Genomic DNA, 23,336 nt, shown 5'->3' on the forward strand with positions numbered 1-23,336 from the left:
TTCTTCTGTGTCTTTCAATCTGCTATTCATTACTTCTAGATTGATCTTTAGCTTAGCAGTTGTCTAATTTTGATTGGTTCCTGCTTATAGTTTCTAGTTCCTTATTGCAGTTGTCTGCATTTCTATTGATCACCTTAATTCCTTTAGCGTTTTTGTTGCCTCCTTTTTGAACTTAGGGTCTAGACTAAGAAGACTGGTGACGTTTGCTTTGTTCTTTGTTCTTTTGGAGATTTGTGTTGTTCTTTTAATTGGGAGGAGTTACTCTGCTGTTTCATTTTGCTTAACAGTCTGTAACTCTATGAATTTAGGATAAACCATTATCCACTGTGATCCAGAAGGGTTGTCTTCATGTGGGATCATACCTGTGTAAACTGTATTATTCCAGTATTTTCGTTGGAAGGGCTGTTTTTGATGTGGATGTCAACCACATCCTTTCTCAGGCTGTGTTGGCCATTATCCCTTTGATAGGGGTTACAACTGGTGTTGCAGTATCCAGAGACCGCACTGATGTTGGACAAGGCCTCTTTACTCTGTAGTTGTCACAGCCCTGTCAGGGGCAGGATCTGCTCCCCAGTTTTTGGAGTAAAATCCCTGAGAGTCAGATTCAATAAGGCTCTGTTGCCCTTAAATGTTTGCTCTGTCCCAAAGGATGTGACCAGTGAAGTAAGAGACTCAGTGAACCTATGTGCTGCCCTTGTAGGCATCCATGGTTTTGCCCAGAAGTAGCCCAAGGTTGCCTCCCTTTCTCCACTTTTTGCCCCAGACCTAGTTCTAGGCTGTGGTGTGGAGTAGGTTGGTGCTAGGGAATAGGATTCTCTGGCTGCAGGAATCAAGGTGGTTATGCTGCTTCCTGGAGTCTTGACTGCCTCTGTGGCAGACCTCTCCCAGGTCTTGCGTGCCCCAGATCTGGCTGCAAACTGTGTGATGATATGGGTGGAACCAGAAGGCTCTATCTGGAAATGAGCTGCTATATACTCCTCCCCAGGGCTGTCCACTCAAGATATGCATTTATCTGGTGCCACCTGACAAAGTCCACTGCAACCAGACCTCTCCTCACCCTATGAGCCATTATGATGGGCTTCAAGGCCAGACCTGCTCCCTTCATATGTGAGCCCACAGTGTGCCACAGCTGGACCCGACTCCACCTGTATGAGCACTGATAATGGCTCCAATGCCAGTCCCACACCTGCCATGTGCATGCTGTGCTGACAGTGGGCTTTAAGGTTCGACCTGAACCACTCCCCAGGCCCCCTGGGCTGTCTCTGTGCAGCTAAGCTGAGTTCCCTCCAAGTTAACACCTAGTCATGGAGTGCTAGCAGCCCTGCCTGGCACACATTTCAGGTGCTTGGGACTGTGGTGAGGGGGCAGCCGTCTGTTCTGTCTCTCTCTTCCATGATTACTAGCAAGCCAGCATGCACACACCCCTCATGAGCAAAGTCCAGGCCCTTCTAGTGCCAGCTGACCTCTTAGCTGGAAAGGGGTCCTCCAGAACAAGGGGCTACACGTGGAGTTTCTCTCCTTTACAGATCCTTCTCAGAGATGCCAGTACTGTCCTAATGCCTTTTTATTTTTCTTTTCTGTCCAACCTCATTATGTGGAGAGCTTTCCTGCAGCTTTGGTTGTGTAAGAGATCTTCTCCAGTTTCTAGTTGACTGTCTGTGAAAATTCCTGTATGTGGCTGTATTTTTAATGTGTTTGTTGCAGGAGGTTAACCTCATGCCCTGCTACTTTGCCATCATGGTCCTTCTGAGTGATCCTTAACTCTGGTTATGCATTAAACAAGGGGTTATCAAACTATGGCCTGTGGGCCAAATCTGATTCACCTTCCTATTTTATAAATAAAGCTTTATTGGAACATTGTCAGGCTCATTCATTTACATATTGTCTATGGTTGCCTTCATGCTGCAATAACAGAAGTTAAGTAGTTGCAACAGAGATCATATGGACCCCCAAAGCCTAAAATATTTACTATCTGGTTCTTTACTGAAAAATTCTGCTGAACCCTACATTAAATTCTTCAAAGAGAAGATTAAAAATAATATAATGTGTGTGTTCTATTACATATAATTAAATAAGAATTTGGAGTGAGAATTAGGAAGTCAGCACAAAAACTAATGGTTTTTAAAAGCATCTCAGTTAAGTATGGGATTCCCTGGTGGCTCAGAGGGTAAAGCGTCTGCCTGCAATGTGGGAGACCCAGGTTCAATCCCTGGGTCGGGAAGATCCCCTGGAGAAGGAAATGGCAACCCGCTCCAGTATTCTTGCCTGAAGAATCCCAAAGACAGAGGAGCCTGGCAGGCTACAGTCCACGGGGTCGCAAAGAGTCAGACACAACTGAGCAACTTCACTTTCACTTAAGTATAATTTGTAGCCAGAGTTATGAAACACAAATAGATGGTCCCTGCACTTCAGGAGTATATTTGACTTATTGGGAAAAAGGAGCCTACAAAAATTAATAAAGATAAAGTGGATATATCTTTAATGGTTTGCAAAGTTCCAAGGGAGTATTACATAGGGAACATTTTACTTCATTAGGGAAGTTTTCACAGAGAGATAGTTAAACAGATTCTTGAAGGGTGAATTGATTGGCAGACAAGACCCACTGAGGTGGTGATAGGGAGAGAAGGAGACGAGAGAATGACATAGGAAAAAGCACCGAAGTATGAAAGAGCATGGCCCCTTCGAGAAATGACCAGAAGCTCGGTGTGGCCAGGACACTGAGAAGGAAGAAAGAGTGAGGTCGTAGAATGTAAAGTCAGGAAAATAATGGCCAAACTGGGAAGGGCTTTGTATGCTGCTTGTAATTTACTGTGTTGACTTTCTTTTAGAAGTTGAATGGAAAATTGTGTCTCTCTAAACTTCAGTTTTTTCATCTGTAAAATAAGTAGTTAGCCCAGATGATTGCCGGTGGTCCTCTAGCTCTAAAATATAGCTGCCTGAGAGACTTGTCAGCTGCTTCTTTTGACACTCTCAGGAAGCAGAGTTGAGTTTATATGAATGGCATGACTTTTGTAGTGTGGGGTCATCAAGTTCTTCCCTATAATTGATTCATTTATTTTAATAGTACAGATGAGGTCAGTGTTACTTTGTGGCTTCACCACAAGGATTTGAGAAAGTAGACTTCTAGAGGAGAAGCACCTTGCCTGGTCAATGCATTAAGGCCCTTGATAAAGAGTGCTACATAATGATAAAATACCTGTAAAATGCTTTATGTTCCATGCAGAGAGAAACTATAAAATGGGGACAGTTTTATTGTTAAAATTCACATTCTTCCCAACTAGTACTTATTAGTGCTTATTATGGCTTTGCACTTGCAGGTTTCTTCACTCAAACTTGGAGTATGACAAGGTCCTACTGTATAGCACAGGAAACTCTGCTCAGTGTTATGTGGCAGCCTGGATCGAAGGGGGTTTGGTGGAGAATGTGTATATGAATGGCTGAGCCCCTCTGCTGTCCACCTGAAACTATCCAACATTGTTAATCAGCTGTACTCCAATATAAAATCAAGTGTTTTAAAGAATCACTTCACATGGTAGTGATGCCATAACAATGTATATAATTGCACAGAGTGGAGAGAGAGAAAACAGGTCAGGGACAGACCCCAGGAGACACCAGCATTCACCTGGCAAGCAGAGGAAGAAGAGCTCCTTGGAGTCAGAGAAGGAATAATCAGAAGTATACACGAAATATGCAGTGAGATATGGCAGGATCCAAGGGACCAGAGTCCCTGGCAGGAGGTTATGACCAGCAAAGTATACCTGGTAAACCCACTTGTGAACTAGACTAAGACGTTTCTTTCATCTTAATACAGACTTAAGAAAGCTTGTGGTTGGAGCAGTTCAAAAGACCTAGGTTCACATGCTTTGATCTGCCAATTAATTATCTCTATGGCTTAAAGAAAGTCCTTTAACCTTTCTGTGGAGGTAATAGTTAAGCTCATTCTATCTACGTCAACAGGTTATTTGAGTTCTTTGAGCAAATGCATGTGAAACCCAGCCTATTGTGAACTAAACAGCATGTATGCATATAGTTATTTCTTATTTTTGACAGACAGATTAGTGATTGCTAATAAGTGTTTGAAACTTCATGGTCTATGTGAAAGTGAGTGGAAGTTGCTCAATGGTGTCCAACTCTTTGCGACCCCGTGGGCTATATACTGTCCACGGGATTCTCCAGGCCAGAATACTGGAGTAGGTAGCTGTTCCCTTCTCCAGAGGATCTTCCCAACCCAGGAACAGAGTCCAGGTCTCCTGCATTGCAGGCGGATTCTTTACCAGTTGAACCACATGAGAAAAGCATAAATGCTCTGCTTTAATAAAGCTCTAAGTTGTAAAGAGTTTCTCAGATCAGTGAAGCATTTTTTCCCCCAAGAACTCATAAGCCCTCTCTCACACAAGCATGTGGGGCTTACCCCAGCATCCTGGCAGCAACAACGCTGAGCTGAGATGCAGGGTCTTGTCCCAGGCCTTGCCCACTGTCTTGTGCCGATCTTTGTTGTCAGCGTGCCACACTCACTGTGATTCTTTGATCTACTTGCCTTCTAGAAGTGAGGCCTGCTTCCCTTCTAGATGGGAGATCCTTGAAGACACATCATACCTTACCCATGCCCTTCTGTTTTCATCAGTAAACCCCAGAACAATGCTGGGAACAGGAAGGGAGAACATAAATATTCACTGAAAGAGGGAATAGATGAATAGTGGCCTCTAGCCGTAGCTTTAACCTCATTATAATCGAACAAAATTAGATTATTAGTTTGCACTAAATCCTTAGAGCATTAATATTTTCTTCAGACACATTAAGCAATACCAAGAAAACAATGCTTAAAATATGAATTACTATGAAAGTTCTTCAATATGTTATCTTATTTTGCTGTTTTACAGCTTCTTTTTTATATCAGGCTCTACACTGTAATTTCATCTCTGTTCACCACTTACTGGGATAGCTATATCTCTAATAAACTACATGTTGTTGGTTTCGTATCTTTAAGTGAAGATTTTCAAGTTCTCGTGTTTATTGAATATTTCATTTACCTCTTTCAGGGCCTCCCCAAGTGTACAGAATAGCCAATGAATAAAAAAATAATATATGGTATGCTCAGTGATTGAAGCTTCTAAGACCCTAAGGCAGCCCAATCTCTGTGTTCTGATTCATTTTATCATTCTATCTAAGGTAGATGAATGGGCTGGATGTTTTGAAATATATTTTAGAATGATGCAAGTTGGAATAAAAAGATATATTTTAAACTCCAATAAGAGCTTTTAGGAAAAAATATTATAGTTTCTGTCATTTCAACATTAAAGGTTTCTATTAAAAGAGATACTTTGAATACATTTAAAAAATTATTCACATAAAAAAAAATATTCTCAATTAGTAACTTTCGCCCTCTCACCACCAAAGAAAATTGTAGAAAAACTGTAATATTTGCCATGGCTGACCTCTTGCCCTGCTTTTTCTTCACAGACGTTGATGAGTGTGCCGAAGGGCGCCATTACTGTCGTGAGAACACGATGTGTGTCAACACCCCGGGTTCCTTCATGTGCATCTGCAAAACTGGATACATCAGAATTGATGATTATTCATGCACAGGTGAACAGTGGCTATTTGTGAAATTTACTACCTCTGTGCCTTAACTTTACTTTTGAAAGTTTCTTTTAAATTCAAGTATTTGGAGAAGCATGCCTTAAATACCCACTTACAACAAAACAAGTCATAGGTAAAAACGTATCTTCTTGATTTGATAGTTAATTCTGAATCCGTTCTAAGGAAAGAACTATCTCCTTGCTCTGGATAAGAAATTCCTATTAGAAATGTAAAGATAAACTGAAGAATAAAATCAGTAATGCATAATTGTATACTTAAATAGTATTTATACTCAACACTAATTTGAGTTCTATGGCAAATCTGAGAAACAGCCCTTAAATAATATTTTCTCTACATGACAGTCAACTTTTGAATAGAGAAATGATGACATAAATAATGTGATGTGTTCAGAAAAAGATTCTTGGTGTGCTAGGAAAAGGGAAAAACTTCGTTCCTCTGGGAAGTGTGGTTGAATACCTGCCTCAGAGAAGTTTTGCTTATGTTTGTGTTATGAAATATTACTCCCATTATTCCCATCCAGAGACCTGCTCAGGGGTATCTTGAGTGTTAGTAGTGTCTAAAGTTGGTCCTGGAATACAATAATCTATTCCCGTTATAGTCTATACAATATGAAAGAAAACTGTGCTAGCAGAGTAGCTTGCAGAATATGGGGATTAAAGAAACGTGGGTGTGAAATATGACATTCTTTTGGCTTTTTTAAATAGAAGCAGCATATATATATATTTATATATATATGTGTGTGTGTATACATATATATACACACACACACATCATATTCTAGAAAAACGTAGAATCATAAAGCTGGAGAGCACTTAAAGTGTTACCTTGTCATTTTCACTCTACCTTCAACTTATAGTTTTTATCAGGTGGATGTACAAACAATACTGAGAAGTTTCCAGGGAAGGACTCTATAACACTTCCTGGTAAAACTACAAAATCTATAATAAAAATGTTGCCTTTGTTAATGTGTATTCTTCCAAGTCTTCGTTATTGTGATAATGCTGCATACTCTAGATCTTTCTTGACTTAACAACGTGGTTATGTCTGCGTGAACCCACCATAAATTGAAAATTTATTAAGTCGATAATGTATTTAATGCATCTAAGCCTTCAAACATCACAGCTTAGCCTAGCCTAACTTAAATGTGTTCAGGACACTTACATTATCCTACAGGTGTGAAAATTCAACTATCACAGAGCCTATTTCATAACAAAATGTTGATTATCTCATGTAATTTATTGAATACTATGATGAAAGTGAAAAACAGCATGGTTGTAAATGTATCGGTTGTTTACATCGGCTCTCTACTGCTGCTCAGAATCTCAAAAGTATCGTGCTGCATATAGCTAGCCTGGGAAAACATCAAATTCAGAAGTTTATTTACTACTGAATGTATATCATTTTTACACTACCATGAGGTCAAAAAAATCATTTATTGGACCATTGAAAGTGAGGACTGTCTGTGCTTGGTATCCTGTTTATTAGTTAGTGCAAAGGGAAGGTCCTTCCCCTAAATTCAAGTATAGTGTCTATAAAACAGAACATGAAAATAAATTGTAATGGGAAGTGCCTTCAACCTATGGAGAATAACCAAAGATATTCTGAAGGTAGAAAATATATTTAATATAGAATTGCCAATGGATTTACAGATTCTTGCTTTTTTGTTAGTTCATCCTAGGCATTTCCACATTATGGGAACAATTCTGCACTTTCTGTTTATAAAAAAATATCATCACACTGAGTGGCAGAATATCCTGATGGAGTACTATAGAGATATTTTTCAACATAAAAAAGGGAATATAAAAGAACAAGTCTTAATAAATATATGAAGAATAAAATAGTTTGCTATAATATTGGTAATATCAGTAAGTCTGAGTTCCAGTGTAATAGAGAATAATAAAACTGTCTTAAGATAAAACTATTCAGAGAGTGATATTTCAAGATGTGCTCGTTAAAAATCAGTGTTAGCAATTTTCAAGGAGTCTGCTAATTTTTTGTCATTAGAGACTTAAAAAGCTTTGTACATTTTTGTATTTCCTAGTGATTCTTTTTGTTTTTCTCACAATCTTAAAAACTGTTAGAGATAAGTAAGGAAGAATACACAGCGCAAAATTTGACATAGTGTTGAACGAGGAGTGTTTCTTCGGGGAGGGTGTTTTCAAGGGGTTCATTTCCATCCTGAGCCTCTCTGTTGGCTGTGAATCCTAGGGCTAGTTCAGCTGTCATCCCTTACAGAGCATCTCCTTCTTTGGCTCTACCTCTCTCAGTATATTTTCTTTCCAAATAAAATCCCACAAATTACTGTTTTGTTTTTTTGTTGTTGTTGTTTTTTTTTTTTTTTGACTACTTAGGGAGAATTTCCCTTAAGATTTCAAAGTATCTAATGATAAAAATGAACTGTCCCTTTGTTGGGATACCAAGAAAGGTTGAAATCATCTTAGGAAAAGCTATCAAGGCCATGATTTTTTGCCTAAGGAACCAGAGCCAGGGATTTCATGATCTGGCAGATGCTAGAATGTGTTTCTTTACTGATGCACCAGCATTTCCAAGAAGCTATTACTATGCTTCCATTTAAAAGATACTTTCTTGCTTCTGAAATTTCTATCTACTATGAGTAAGAATCCCATGGACAGAGGAGCCTTGCAGGCTGCAGTCCATGGGGTCGCAAGAGTCGGGCATGACTTAGTGACTAAACCACCACCACATGAGTAGGTCTGCAAATTTGAGAATTTACATCCATACATAAAAGTTAGATTTTCTTGGGAATATGGGTGAATTTTATTTTGTCCTCCAAAGTCAGATGATCTTTGGCAAAACATTTTATGCTTTACCATGCACATATTTAGGGTTCCTGTAAAGGAGTGCATTTTAAAATTCTCTCTCTGTGAATCTTTTCCTCCACCCTTTCATATTAGCATCTGTACAGAAGGCTTGAAGAAATGACTCCTCTCTGATGTGGGTTTGCCTCATGGCTGAAAACAACACAGCTGTACTTTTTTAAGAGCTCTCATAAGACCAGAGTAGGACTTTGTTTCTCTGCGAACATTAGGGTTTATTTTCTCTGAGTTTTAGAAACAGACATTCACATACTTGCAGGAGTAGGCCTTCCAGAATAAATGTCAAGACACCACTGCAGAGCTATTCTCTGATGTTTGTGACTGAGCTCTTGAAGTTCTGAATTTGTTTTGCTTCTGTATCCACTCTTTTCTAGTGAAGAGCACCCTGCCATAGCATGACAACTGACATTGTTAACACCGTACCCAGCAGACACTCAAGTGTGCTTACCCTACCTGAAAATAAATCATAGACATTCTAATTTAAAGAAAAATCCAAGGCAATATGCGCTACTTTAGAGTCAAGGGCTTTGATCAATTAAAGAAGCCTTTTTTTGTTTTTATACCCTATAGTTCTGGCATAGAAATTATGTATAATACAGAGTATTCACCTTCCATAGTTGGTAGAATTGCACATTGTTTTGTTTTGTTTTCCCCCCTATCACTTTCAGATAATTTGAGTTAGAGTTTCCTCATGATGAGATCTTAGAGATGGAAAAATTCTTAAGGATAATCTAGTCCTATCTCCTGCTGCTGCTGCTGCTAAGTCACTTCAGTCGTGTCCGACTCTGTGTGACCCCAGAGACGGCGGCCCATCAGGCTCCCCTGTCCCTGGGTTTCTCCAGGCAAGAACACTGGAGTAGGTTGCCATTTCCTTCTCCAAGTCCTATCTCCTAACTTCCGTAAATGAGGAAATTGAGGCTCAGAGAGATTAATTGCCTTCCTTTGGTCATGCAGTTAGTGGAAGGCAAAAGGGGGGTCAGAGATAAGACTTCTTTTTCTTAGTTCTTATGTTGCTCACCATTTGTTCAATTTGTAACCACATGAAAACAAGTAAGGAGAAAAGATTCGTATTTTATCTATAATTGCATGATTGAATTTATAATGTTCAGTAGCTAAACTGCCTTTCTATAGATTGTTTCGCTTCATTAAGTTCAACCCTAAAAGGAATTTTTCCCCTACAGATCTTATAGTAATGATCAGAAGTCAAGAGAAGAAATAGAAATTGTCACTTTCTGGGCCTCTGACTCTGTTTTGCAGTTTCATTGATGACTCAGTTGCACCATTTACACACTTTATATTCTTAATAAAGTGTTGATGCTGCACTTTAAAATGCTTGTAAACTAGTAAATTTTTCTTCCAGTGAGGGTTTTTTTCATGCTTAATACTTCATAATCTCTGTCCTCATGTTCTTTTCTATTCTGGAGAAAAACATGGGTCTACCTACGAGAAAAGAAAGTAAAGAAGGGAGGAAGCAAAAGAGGGAGGAAAAGAGGAAGGGAGGGAAGAAAGAAAGAAGGAGAAAAAACACAGAGGGAAGGGAAAGAAAAGGGTTTGGTTTGTACAAGCCAAGATGTTAGCAGTCCATTCTTTTCTCTCTCTGATTATAAAAATAACTTAATTTTTATGCATAACAAAGTGTCTTGATTATCTCGACTAGGAGTTGGTGATGGACAGGGCAGCCTGGCATGCTGCAATCCATGGGGTAGCAAAGAGTCGGACATGACTGAGCGACTGAACTGAACTGAATGCCTTTCTTGGTTCACTCTCATAAGCATTGATTAACTTGGAGACATCTTTCTCAATCTTATCAGGCCCCCTTTCTTTTCCTTTAAACTTTGTATTTTGTATTGGGATATATCCAATTGACAATGTTGTGGTAGTTTCAAGTGAATAGCGAAGGGATTCAGCCTTACATACACATGTATCGATTCTCCTCCAAACCCCTCTCCCGTCCAGACTGGCACATAACATTGAGTAGAGTTCCATGTGCTATACAATAGATCTTCATTGGTTATCCATTTTGAATATAGCAGTGTAGACAGTTCTTCTTGACATTAATCTTGTGTGGTGGACAAAGAATAAGATAGTTCTGGTAATATAGATGGGGGTCGCAGATTTTGCAATTATCAAAGGATAAAAATATCCTGAAGGAAAAGGTTTATTTCAGATTTTCAGGATTTATATCTCTCTGCTTTGAGTATTATAATGAAAAAATGGAGTTCTCATTCTTCTTAGGTTGATGAGCTTGTAAGCTTTCCACTCTTGTGTAGTTTTTTAGAGTGGGAACAGGAATGGGGAGGGTAAACCATGCTACCACCGAGGAATGGAAAAGATCCTGCCCAATTTAGGGAGAAAATTGATCCTTTAGGGCAGTGGTATCCAGCAAGGGTGATTTTGCCTTCCTGCCTCTCAGAGATTATTTGACAGTGTGTGGACATGTTGCTGGTTACCACAGCTATGCGAAAGGGGGATACTACTGGCATCTGACAGGTAGAAGCCAGAGACATGCTAAACATCCTATAATATTATTACACTAACTAACCTCTTTGAGGAAATTCTCATTTTTCTGGAACCCATTCAACTGGGAGCTTTTCCTGTGGTTATTTTCTGAGTCATTCATCTTTATCCTACACAGGACATCCAGTATAAGACAGCTCCCCATAACAAAGAATTATATGACCCAAAATGTCCGTGGTGCCAAGGTTGAGAAATTAGGGTCACCTCGTCAAAAAGGTAGCATGTACACTTTCTTTTTAATTTCCTTTTTCCTCTCCTGGTTGTTTTTTTAGACCTTACTCAGTTCTTATGGTACCCAGTGTCCTTTTATTGGCCTTTGGCCACAAAAGGGGGCCCCTTCTTGGTAAGTCCAGCTCTCTCCCAAGTTCTTTTCTCTTCTTTCTCTTATCAAAAACCTGTTTTAAGCCTCACAGACATAGAGGGCAGACTTGTGGTTGCCAGTGGAAAAGGGAGTTGGAGAAGAGATGGACTGGGAGTTTAGGGTTAGCAGATGCAAACTGTCACGTATAGGATGGATAAGCAACAAGGTCCTACTATATAGCACAGGGATCTATATTCAATATCCTGTGATAAACCATAAAGGAAACGAATCTGGAAAGGAATATATATATGTGTGTGTGTGTGTGTGTCTGTATGTGATGTGTGTGTGTGTATCTAAATCACTTTGTTGAATAGCAGAAATCAATATAGTATTGTAAATCAACTATACTTCAATAATATACATTAAAAAAAAAAAAACTGTTCTTAGCTTAACCTAGGGAAATGTGGCAGAAGGGCTTTCTTAGGGCCCCTCAAATGGCGCTGACCTGCTACCTCCCCACTGTGCACTGACCCTAACTGCTTCCATTGTTCCAGAGCTACTAATTCTGGCTTTAGTCCTTGTCACATATCACAGAAAGTTCATAAAGTGTCTAAGCACAAAAAATTCTACTGGATACTTGATTTTTGTTGTTAAACACGGAGCCTCCTCTGGTGTTCCCCGAAGAGTTTTACTTCTTAAAGTACTTAACTTTTTATAGCAGTGAATACTCCTAGTGCTTACATTTTATGATCTCATTGTTGCGGTTACTTCTTTTTCTCTAACATGGCCGATACTGACTTCTTAAAAAATCATTGCCATCCTATTTTTCAGGTTTTATTACTGTTGATTTTCTAACATTTTCTAGAGTTTTGGATGCTATTTGACATACACAGAAGGTTGTAGAGGATTTACTACTGAGCAACCAAAGCAGAGATTTTAAGTCTATTGTAACCCACGCATGCCCCTTCCACAAATAGCTGTCTCTTTTGTGTGTGTTGGTTTGAACCCTCTATTAATTAATGCTAGAAAAGGTAATTTCTTTAAAGTGCTTAAAGAGATGAAACACCACATAATATTATTCTTTTTTGTCCTTCAGTCTTCCAAAAAGAATTTAAATTGAAGTTGATATTTTATTTTATGGATCTACAATAATTTTTTTATCATCTGCTTTAATACGGCTCTCAGTGGATTTATCAAAATCACAAGTACAGAAGAAAATAGATAATTCATTGTGTGTGTAGCATGATAATTCCTGGTATATAAATTGTGAAGGAAGTACAAGTATTGTGGACAATGGCAGAGAGGATAGGAGGCCAGGAGAAGCGCAGATCAGAGACAACGATGGTAAAGAACAGGAAGCGAAAATATGCATATCAGTGCCCACAAAAATCCTAAATAAAGTAATTTTAACTATGAAAGGCCTTGGCTCTTTAGTAAAATACCTAGCACAGAAGAAATTTTTAATAAAGTTAGCTACTATCGTTGTTGTTGTTGCTATTGTGATTAAAGAAGTGATCCTCTTGAGGAAATGTCTTATTTCCCCAGGACTTTTTCAACTGGGCACTTCTCTCCGGTTATTTTTCAATGGAATTATTTTTGTTATTATTATAAACAGATAGATTTGCTGGAGCTATAGATTCAATGTATTTTTATTTATTCAACTGACTTATTATGTACCTATGAATGGGAGCTTAAAAAAGAAAAGAGAAACCTTGGTGTAACTGAATAGCACTCTCTCTGGAAGTTGGAAAAACTCCTTCCATAGGAGGATTTGTTGTACTTCCTAGGATCAGGGAGGTTCCTCAGATTGTTCTTGAGAATGAATGCTAGATGGGGATACCCAGGGGCTAGATAGCTGCATCCAGGGCTTACTGTGGATACTAATCTGCCCAGAGTAAAAATGTGGCCTGTAGAGAATTAGTGAGTCTGGTCAGTTCTCAGGCAGGGCAGATTTTATGAGCCTGGTTGTTTCCATGTGGATTTCTTTTCTAAAGACACACAATCAATGATCAGACAATCCTACCATCTGGCCATTAGTTGCCATGACTATTGGGAAAGACTTTTGCATTTTGATGAGTAATCATTGCAAATTGTCCTTTTCTGGAATCAACATTACAAAATATGATACAGTTGTGGTATATTTCATTAAACATGAAAAATCAGATTTGGGGTTTTAAAATTTAAAAATACAGCCTCGAATGCTAATAGCTACCTCATTCATCTCCTACAGTTCCTTGTATATTATTATGCTGTATAGTTAAATTATTGAGTAACTTGAAAATCTAAACATGATTATAAAATTGAATTAAAATACCAAGCCTCAGGACTCAAAGAATTAATAATGAAAAGCAGTTTTTTAAGCAAACATAATCAAGAAAACCTCTCTAGAAGAATGTGTACTGTGGTTACCAGGAAGGGTTAACGTTTAGAAAACTTCAGACCACATTTGGAAAACTTACAGAGAGCAGAAGTGAGACACGTCTGCGCAGTGAGTGTGGAGGCCAAGGCAATGTGCTTATCTCTCTTCTGAAACACATATGTGCTCGCATACAATTAGCAGTCAGCTCAAAATGGAATAGGCTCAAAGGCTCAGGGAGCTGAATTGCCTTTTTCAAGATGAAAAGCTTGGAAAAGGAGTCTGTGCTATCTGAATCTGTCAGTGAGTGGGGGTTGCACACCAGCGCCAATATAGTGGTTTCCAGGCTTGTCAGAGCCTTTATGCAGCATCTCAGCCCAGCCATCGTATCCATGTATGGCCTCCAGCCTGACTGTGGTTTGATCAGAGAGCACGCCCAGTGGTGTGCGTCCGCACAAGCTTGCCTCTGTGCAAGGTCATCCGAGCACTGAAGTGATGGGAGCTGCCTCATTAAGCAGACTCACTGGCTTTGACTTGGTTGGTAAACCCTAATTCACCTTTGTCCCAAATGGATTATTATCTGAGTTTTAATATGGGATTTTTATGTGAAAAGCACAGAGCTGAAAACACACAGAGGGGAATACAAAGATTATACATGCCAGGAGCGGAATAATAGTGGTGTCTTAGCAACAGACAACCTGTGGGGGACAGAATTATTGAAATTGAGGTTTAAAAGATGCCTTTCACATCCTTCCTTGATTGTTGGCTTTGGCACCTTAGCCAGAATGGAGGTGTGCCCTTCTGCCTCTTCACTGCATGCTCCATGGAACAGAGTTCGTCTGGCTCTGCTGCTGATCTAGTCTTGCAGTGGCGGTTTATCCTCCTGGTGACATAGTCCTGTGTTCCTCTTTGCTCCTCAGGCCACGGTGCCTTTGCAGTATCATGTTCAGGTCATGGGTTTGGACTCGGAGAGTGAGCTTCTTCTCTCAAATCCAGAGCCATTTCTCTCCTGTGTGCCTTTGCCGGATGACAGCAGAGCCTCACTCGCTGTTTGGATAATATTTTCACTAGTCTATCTGTTGCCACCTATTTCAGTGATTGTTACTTTCTTTAGATAACTTCTGATACCACATAGAGGCTTTCTTTTGCTTAAACCAAGTTCTGTCAGAGGGACTAACATTATTGTTAGTTATCTACTGCTGCATAACAAACAACCCCCAAGTTTAGCAGCTTCAAATAGCACACATTTATTGTCTCACAGTCGGTGGGTTAGGTATCTGGGCATAGAATAGCTGGATTCCTTTTTTCAGGTCTTTCACATGGCTACAATCAAGGTGTCCACCAGGGCTGGGGAAGGGTTTTTCTCTAACCTTGCCTTTGTAGTTGGGGGATTCAGTTCCTTCCTGGCTGTTGACCATTAGTTTCCCTCGGTTCCCTGCCATATGGCCCTTTCCAACATGGAGGCTTGTTTCATCAAAATCGGCCAGAGAAAGAACCTGCTGGCAGGACAGAATCAACACCTTTTGTGACCCAACCAACGTAATGACATCATATGGCTGTTGCTAAAGTGTATTGGTTCGAAGCAAAGCACTGAGATCCAGCTCATTCTAAAAAGGGAAATTACACAAAGCCATGTCTATCAAGAGATGGAGATCAGTGGAAACTCTCTTAAAGGCTGCCTACTGCAGACATTAAATGTTATCAATAGTTAACTAACTGACTTCGGCTAAGTACTGATAAAGAGCTCCAGGTTGAAAAATAAGAGTCATGAATGAAGAGTAAAATGTGTTGTGTTAGAACTGTGTGTGAATGATTGTGAAAAACTCAAGATGTCGCACCTTTCTTTCACTTTTCTTGGCGACAGAGTTTTGATCTGGGTGCATAGTAGGGTCCAATTTAATAGAAGGAGATGGGGTAAATGAATCATTATGGTACTTTGTGGTATATTCTGTAACAAAGGGAAGTGCAGAGAGCTGTGGTCAGCTCAGAAGGGGCAGTGAGTAGTCCAGTTTAAGCCTGGTTTGGGGCAGGCATCACCAAGTGACATTTTAATTTTAGGTTTTTAAGGATGAATAGACATTTCAGGAGAGTGAGAGAAGGAATTTCAGGAAGAAGGAAGAGTAAGTACGAAAGTATAGGTTGTTTATAATGGCAAGTTTAATGTGAATGGAATTGTTAGCAATAAAGCCAGCCAACTCTGGAAATTCTAAGACACATTTTATAGTTTCTAAAACATTTCACTCAGCCTCTGTACCTTCTAAGTGAGATGTGTACACTGAAGCATCGGTATTTTACTTTGTTTTTGTTTTATGTTCTTTTTCTTTTCTGCTGTGAAAATGATTATTAAATTGATGATACGTCTAACAATTAATGCAGAGCTAGAATCAAGGTGATAGGATATTTCATTTCAAAGAAGACAGAATGCTTTGTCAGTATTCCTGGAACTCCATGAAAGCATATTTTCAGTGTGGTCTGATGAGAGCTGAATTTAGAATTTTTTTAGAACAAAATCATAACCATTAAGTCACAACCTGAGGCATTTTTATACAATAGATTTGAGCATACATACATATCCCTTAAATGTTAGGAAATGCAACAACAACAAGGAAAAAGACAGGAAATGGCTAAGTGTTCCACAGAGCTTCTCTCTTTAGTTGGTCCAAATCAAATCTTAATCTTCTCTCTAGCCCCCTCATCCCCACAAATATTTTAAGGTATTTTAGTATGGATACTAGCTCATCCAGATTTCTTGGATCTGAGTCTTTGTTCTGCTGTCTGCTAGCTGTGATCTTGAGCAATGTACCTAACCTCTAGGCTTCATTTTCTTCATCTTTAAAATGGGATGATGTTACATACCTTACATGTTGTTTTTAGAACCAAATGAGGTGAAGCATGCAATATCATCAGTATAACAGCTGAAACATAGTAAGCATTTAGAAGTAATAGTTATCTTTGTTTCTAGTTGTGGTAAACAGAATAATGTCCCTCCAAAGATGTCCACATCCTTATCCTGAGAACCTTTAAATATGTTCATTTACATGGCAAGAAGGATTTTGCATATCTGATTAAGGTTAAAGGCCTTGAAATGAGGAGATTTTCCTGGATCATCTGGGTAGTTTCAATCTAATCACACAAGTCCTTAAAAGACAAGAGCTTTGCCTGGCTATTGTCAGTAGGAGATGTGTCTATGAAAGGATGGTCAGAGACTTGCAACCTTACTGGCTATGAACATGAAGTGGGTCGGGAGCTGGGGAACACCTGGAGGAAAAAATCAATAGAGCTTCCAAAAAAGAATGCAGCTCTCTAGACATGTTGATTTTAGTCTGGTCGGACTCATGACCTATAGAACTATAATATAAGGAATTATGTCATTTCAAGTCATTGAGTTGAGAGTTTATTATGGTGATAATAGAAAACTAACATTATTTTCAGCTCACACTGTTGAATTGTCCAAAACTATATTTAAAAATGATTCTCAGTTCCCATCTCTTTTCTAATTGTTGAGGAGCAGTAATTCAATTCCAGTAATTCTGGAGCAAGTCTGGTGTTTATGGAGAGAGTTAGGAAGATAGTCTGTTACACAGAGGGGATCCAGTTCATGTTTATGCCTGAATTCCTCACTTTAATGATTGAGTTGCTTTTTTCATATTCAGTTTCTGGTGTAAAAGTTCAGGGTGCTCCTTATTTTAAAAGACCTTTTTCTAGTCTAATTCTAAAGAACACAAACATATGTACAAACATATAAAATTATGCAGAAAGATCAAACCAATCAGTTCTAAAGAAAATCAGTCCTGAATATTCATTGGAAGGACTGATGCTGAAGCTAAAGCTCCAATACTTTGGTCACCTGATGCTAAGAACTGACTCCTTAGAAAGACCCTGATGCTAGGAAAGATTGAAGGCAGGAGGAGAAGGGAAGGACAGAAGATGAGATGGTTGGATGGCATCACCAAGGCCATGGACCTGAGTTTGAGCAAGCTTTGGGAATTGGTGATGGACAAGGAGGCCTGGCGTGCTGTAGTCCATGGGGTCGCAAAGAGTCACAGATGACTGAGCGACTGAACTGAGCTGAGACTATACATTTACCCAAACACAGTAAATCCAATGATGGTATAGTACATTTCTTATCTGTCTACTTTTTAAAAGTTTATTAACTTCATAATATGAAGAAAGTTGACAGATAATAATTTTGAAAGTACTATTTTTAAAGTACATGTGTAGACTTAGTTGTTGGGGGATTGCTGCTGTCATGGATCTTTGGAATGGAATGTAGGGTGGTTGAGAATGACCTTTACATTCAGGAAGGCTCCATGCCAGCAAGACTATATATGAGTCACAAATCAGTGACCAGAATTACAGGTTCGATATATTTGGCTTTAGTTCAGTCGCTCAGTCATGTCCGACTCTTTGCAACCCCATGAATCGCAGCACGCCAAGCCTCCCTGTCCATCACCATCTCCCGGAGTTCACTCAGACTCACGTCCATCGAGTCAGTGATGCCATCCAGCCATCTCAACCTTGGTCGTCCCCTTCTCCTCCTGCCCCCAATCCCTCCCAGCATCAGAGTCTTTTCCAATGAGACAACTCTTCGCATGAGGTGGCCAAAGTACTGGAGCTTCAGCTTTAGCATCATTCCTTCCAAAGAAATCCCAGGGTTGATCTCCTTCAGAATGGACTGGTTGGATCTCCTTGCAGTCCATGATTCAACATTTAAACAGTCAGATGATTTCCTTATGAAAATCAGGAATTCCAGCCAGATTTTTAGATGGTTCTCCATTAATTTTGGGTCTGTGTCACTGCACCTCAATTATCAAATGCAGCTGCCTAGTAGCAGAACCCTCTTAGGAGGAGAGGGTGTCCTCATTCATTGAAAGTCCTCATTTCCCATTCACTGAGACTCAGCAGTTCCAGTAAGAAAACTGATGTCTGAATATCAAAATTCCTATAGCCAGGCTGCCTCATCCATTTAGTTAACCATGAATTAGAGTGTTTTTATTTTGCAGCCTATGATTTACAGTATTAAAGTGATCATAATTATGGTCATTTTAAGCTAGAAAGATTTTAATATAGAAATAATGTCAAAGGTTTGGTTTTTTTATGAGTCATGTTCCTACCAAATCCATAAATCACATTGACATAAACCCCAGGAAAACCATCAGATACTTCAGTAAATTTTGAATTCATCTATATTGCTTTTCCTTGTGAAATTAAATAACCTTAAATAGTTCATTGGAAGGACTGATGCTGAAGCTGAAACTCCAATACTGTGGCCACCTCATGCGAAGAGTTGACTCATTGGAAAAGACCCTGATGCTGGGAGGGATTGGGGGCAGGAGGAGAAGGGGACGACAGAGGATGAGATGGCTGGATGGCACCACCGACTAGATGGACATGAGTTTGGTTAAACTCTGGGAGTTGGTGATGGACAGGGAGGACTGGCGTGCTGTGATTCATGGGGTCGCAAAGAGTCAGGCAGGAGCAACTAAACTGAACTGAACTGAAATAGTCATGTCACATGCAGAATATGTATACCATTCTAGTGTAGTATCAAATAGTCAATTTTTGACACTCCTAAAAATTGAGTTCATTACAAAGTTTATACAGAACAAATTGTTTAAAACAAAAACAAAACAACAACCATAAAATTTGGTGATAAACTGGAAAAGGTCCATGGAAGTGAAACTGATGTGAATAACAGATGTTGTTTTCTAGTTCAGTTTAGTTCAGTCACTCAGTCGTGTCCGACTCTTTGCGACCCCATGAATCACAGCACGCCAGGCCTCCCTGTCCATCACCATCTCCCGGAGTTCACTCAGACTCACGTCCATCGAGTCCGTGATGCCATCCTGCCATCTCATCCTCGGTCGTCCCCTTCTCCTCCTGCCCCCAATCTCTCCCAGCATCAGAGTCTTTTCCAGTGACTCAACTCTTCACATGAGGTGGCCAAAGTACTGGAGTTTCAGCTTTAGCATCATTCCTTCCAAAGAAATCCCAGGGTTGATTTCCTTCAGAATGGACTGGTTGGATCTCCTTGCAGTCCAAGGGACCCTCAAGAGTCTTCTCCAGCATCACAGTTCAAACACATCAATTCTTTGGCGCTCAGCCTTCTTCACAGTCCAACTCTCACATCCATACATGACCACAGGAAAAACATAGCCTTGACTAGGAGGACCTTAGTCGGCAAAGTAATGTCTCTGGTTTTGAATATGCTGTCTAGGTTGGTCATAACTTTCTTCCAAGGAGTAAGCGTCTTTCAGTTTCATGGCTGGAGTCACCGTCTGCAGAGATTTTGGAGCCCAAAAATATAAAGTCTGATACTGTTTCTACTGTTTCCCCATCTATTTCCCATGAAGTGATGTGACCAGATGCCATGATCTTCGTTTTCTGAATGTTGAGCTTTAAGCCAACTTTTTCACTCTCCTCTTGATAAATGTAAAATTTTTCAAAAGGGGATAGCAGTCAATGACTTATAAGGAGATAATAAGATATTGCATATAATGTAACTATCTAAGGACTTCCCTGGTGGCTCAGACAGTTAAGTGTCTGTCTACAATGCGGGAGACCTGGGTTCAATCCCTGGGTCGGGAAGATCTTCTGGAGAAGGAAATGGCAACCCACTCCAGTATTCTTGCCTGGAAAATCCCATGGATGGAGGAGCCTGATAGGCTACAGTCCATGAAGTCACAAAGAGTCGGACATGACTGAGCGAACTCACTCACTCAAGGGAATATAAAAGACTGAATTTGCAGGATTTCACTCTGAGTTACCAGTGAAAGAGGCTATTACCAGTTGCACGTTCTCTGCTAGAGGAGCTGGGCCAGGGGCTTTTGGCATTAGCTTAGCTGATATAAATGATGCTTTTGATTTTGTTTGGCTTCTCTTTATACACATAATAAGTCCTGTATTATCCCTCCTTTAGCAGTGAAGCCTTCCACATTTCTATGCAGAACCTGAGCCTGATGATAATCAAAAACTAAGAGCAAAGGGGCAGAGAGCCCTGTGAGGCTGTCTATCAATTGTCCTCGTGGCCACAGGCAACTCTCAGCCTTTCTGCATCTCAGTTTCCTGTCAGCAAACAGGGTCGGGGGTGGGGGGAATATGATTTGTTTGTATGTAGTCAACGCTCTTAGGTGCAAGTAATAGAAAAAACTCTGGCTCTCTTAACCTTAAAGGGATTTCCTGGAAACGTTTGTACAGCCTGAGAAGCAGTCTGTAAAATGTGCAGAGACCAAGGCATTACTGGAGGCTTCAAAGCTCTAATGGTTTTCTCGGGAATGGGCAATTATAAGATGTTGTTACCCATTGCTAGGGGCCACTACAGGATACAGAGTGAAAATGCACAGCACTGAAAGGTAAAGCTAACTCTCTCGCTGCTTCCAGCCACCCACTCTACATTCCAAATTCCTGGGCAGAAGCAGGTGGTTGTTCTAGCGTATGTCGCATGGCCATGTATTTGCTGAGTGGCAGGAGGTTGGCTGGGGGGAAGGAAGCCTTCTTTTAGCTTCCATGGTGAGAGAGATGCTCTGACTCACTCAGAGGATGATATCTTCAAAACGGACAAACAGTTGAGATGCTGGATGGGTGAAGAGTGGGGTCAGGAATGGAGAGGACAGGAGAGACAGACAGGGAGAGGAATCTATGTTGTCCTTACTTCTTAATCTTCCCAGCTGAGTTGGGTTCTGTAGTAAGACTATATGTAAAAGAAGGTTGAAAACCTTTTGAAACATTACAAAATTATAACATGGTATGGTTATTGTTATTATTCCCACTGTCACGATCTCAGTTCAAACCTTCATTGTTTTTCACCTGGATATTTTCAATATTCTTCTGGCTAACTCACTGTCTATAGTATATTGCCTCTTCACCATGACTCAACTCTTGTCAACAGCTTTGTCTTCCTATCCAGTGCAGTCATTTCCTCTTCTAGAAACTTCAATGAAAGTAACACTGACACATCTTAGCAAAGCATATATGTCCACCTATATCCATGCATATGTCCACCTCTATCCTTCTGCAAACCACAGGCTTCTCCTGTTTTGCAAAACGACTATAGAACTTGATAAAGTACCACACTGCAGTGTAAAACTTGATAAGGTTCCACTCTATAATACAAATTCTGATGTAACTGGCTCCAGCCCCATTCTCCACCTGGATGAACCAAAGGTCTTAGGTTTTTAGAGGGTTGGGAGGAGGAAAGGAAGTAGGAAGTCACTGACATGATCATCTGAGACTTTACTATTTCAATTCAAAGCATATTTACCCTTGCCAGGATTCAACAGAGAGCATGCTCCAAAGCCTTCCACCAGGAGAAGGCTTTCAGGCTCCCAACACATGTCAATCTCTGAGTCTAGGCATATAGCCGTCCCTGTCTGCTCATGTGCAACTCTCTGTCACAGTAGGGTTGCATCCAATCACAGTGACCCATGTCGCACAATTCCCTCCTCCTTCTAGTCTAAGCCAAGAAAACTGACCCACTAAATACTAAAAACTAGAAGTAGCAGTGCCTGTCCGCTCCCCTTCCAGCCACACAATGCATCACACAGTAACTGGGCAACCGACTAAAAATAGTGTTTCCATTAACCTTGTAACATTGCTACCTTTATCTTACTCGATTAGATTTTTAGGCCCCACTTATCCCCTTATGGTAGGTTTTATCATACCATTCTCCAAGAGTGTCTTTGCTGATACGGTTTTTATTGGCCAAAATAGCTTTCTTCCTTTTTCTTGCTGAAATGCTGCTCACCTTTTCTGAGTCAGTGAACATGGTCTCACTTGTCTGAAGTTTCTTTGAGTCTTCTCATTAGACAGTGAGTTAATTTAGCAGCTAATGGCATGAAGTTCAAGTGGATTTAGTATTTACCTTCTTAGTCAGAGTATGACATGTTAATAGATTTCTTCATCTGCATTTCTACAGCTCTTAATTCAATCTGTTTGCTTTTGTGATTAGTTGTTTACACATCCGTCTTCCCCATTAAATTATATATGTTATTTGAAGACAGGCTTTATGTCTTTTCACCTCCATGCTCACAGAGTAAAACTTAGTGAATTTAACAAACGTTTCTTGAATCAATTAATTAAGTTGATATCTGTATAATAATGAGAGGAAGGAAGTGACAGGTGAAGCATTCACATGATCAGTGCATTTTGGGGTTTTCAAAAGTAGTTTTATCAACAGAATTCAAGAATAGGTCTTAGAGCTAGATAGCATTTCTGTGAAATGTATAGCTATTATCTTGTGACTGCTTCCCGCATACTGTATATTTGACATAATCCTATGCTGGAGATATCCCTGGTCATAGGTGAGAAGAGAGGTTGAGTAACTTGCTCAAGTTCTCGTTTATTATAAGAGGAGGAACTCTAGTCAAATAAAGAAAGAAAGCACATTTGGCCACTCTCTTCTCTTCTTTCATCATTTTAAGGAAAGCAAAACTACTCCTAGAGTATAAATATATAAGCCAAATGTATATTGGTAAACTTTGGCTCTGAGTCTCACTGTGCTCAAGTTCATGTCTGTTAGGTTTTGTATCAGAGCGAGTCCCAGATAGCATGGTATGGGAGACCATCTACCTACTCCTTGGCATTTTCCTCAATGTCTGGTTTCTATTAGCCTCACATTCCTTCTAGTGGATTGAGAATGGACGCAAGCTATCACACTTTTTTATGTCTTCTCTAGCAGAGCTCATAAAGCCAGGTGTTCATTAAATAGCTAATTATGGAGCACTTA

At 39.9% G+C, this 23,336-nt stretch overlaps 1 protein-coding gene across 4 annotated transcripts in view; it reads left to right on the top strand.

Annotated features, from left to right (window-relative positions):
* The window catches only part of NELL2 (neural EGFL like 2), a 403,600-nt gene that overhangs the window by 226,803 nt on the left and 153,461 nt on the right, over positions 1-23,336 (top strand). For all 4 annotated transcript variants that reach the window (XM_069584515.1, XM_069584513.1, XM_069584512.1 and 1 more), the window contains one exon: positions 5,461-5,586. In XM_069584515.1, the coding sequence (XP_069440616.1) occupies positions 5,461-5,586 (126 nt within the window). The remainder of the gene's footprint in view (positions 1-5,460; positions 5,587-23,336) is intronic.

This window comes from Ovis canadensis, chromosome 3, assembly GCF_042477335.2.
Source record: "Ovis canadensis isolate MfBH-ARS-UI-01 breed Bighorn chromosome 3, ARS-UI_OviCan_v2, whole genome shotgun sequence".
Taxonomy (NCBI): Eukaryota; Metazoa; Chordata; class Mammalia; order Artiodactyla; family Bovidae; genus Ovis; species Ovis canadensis.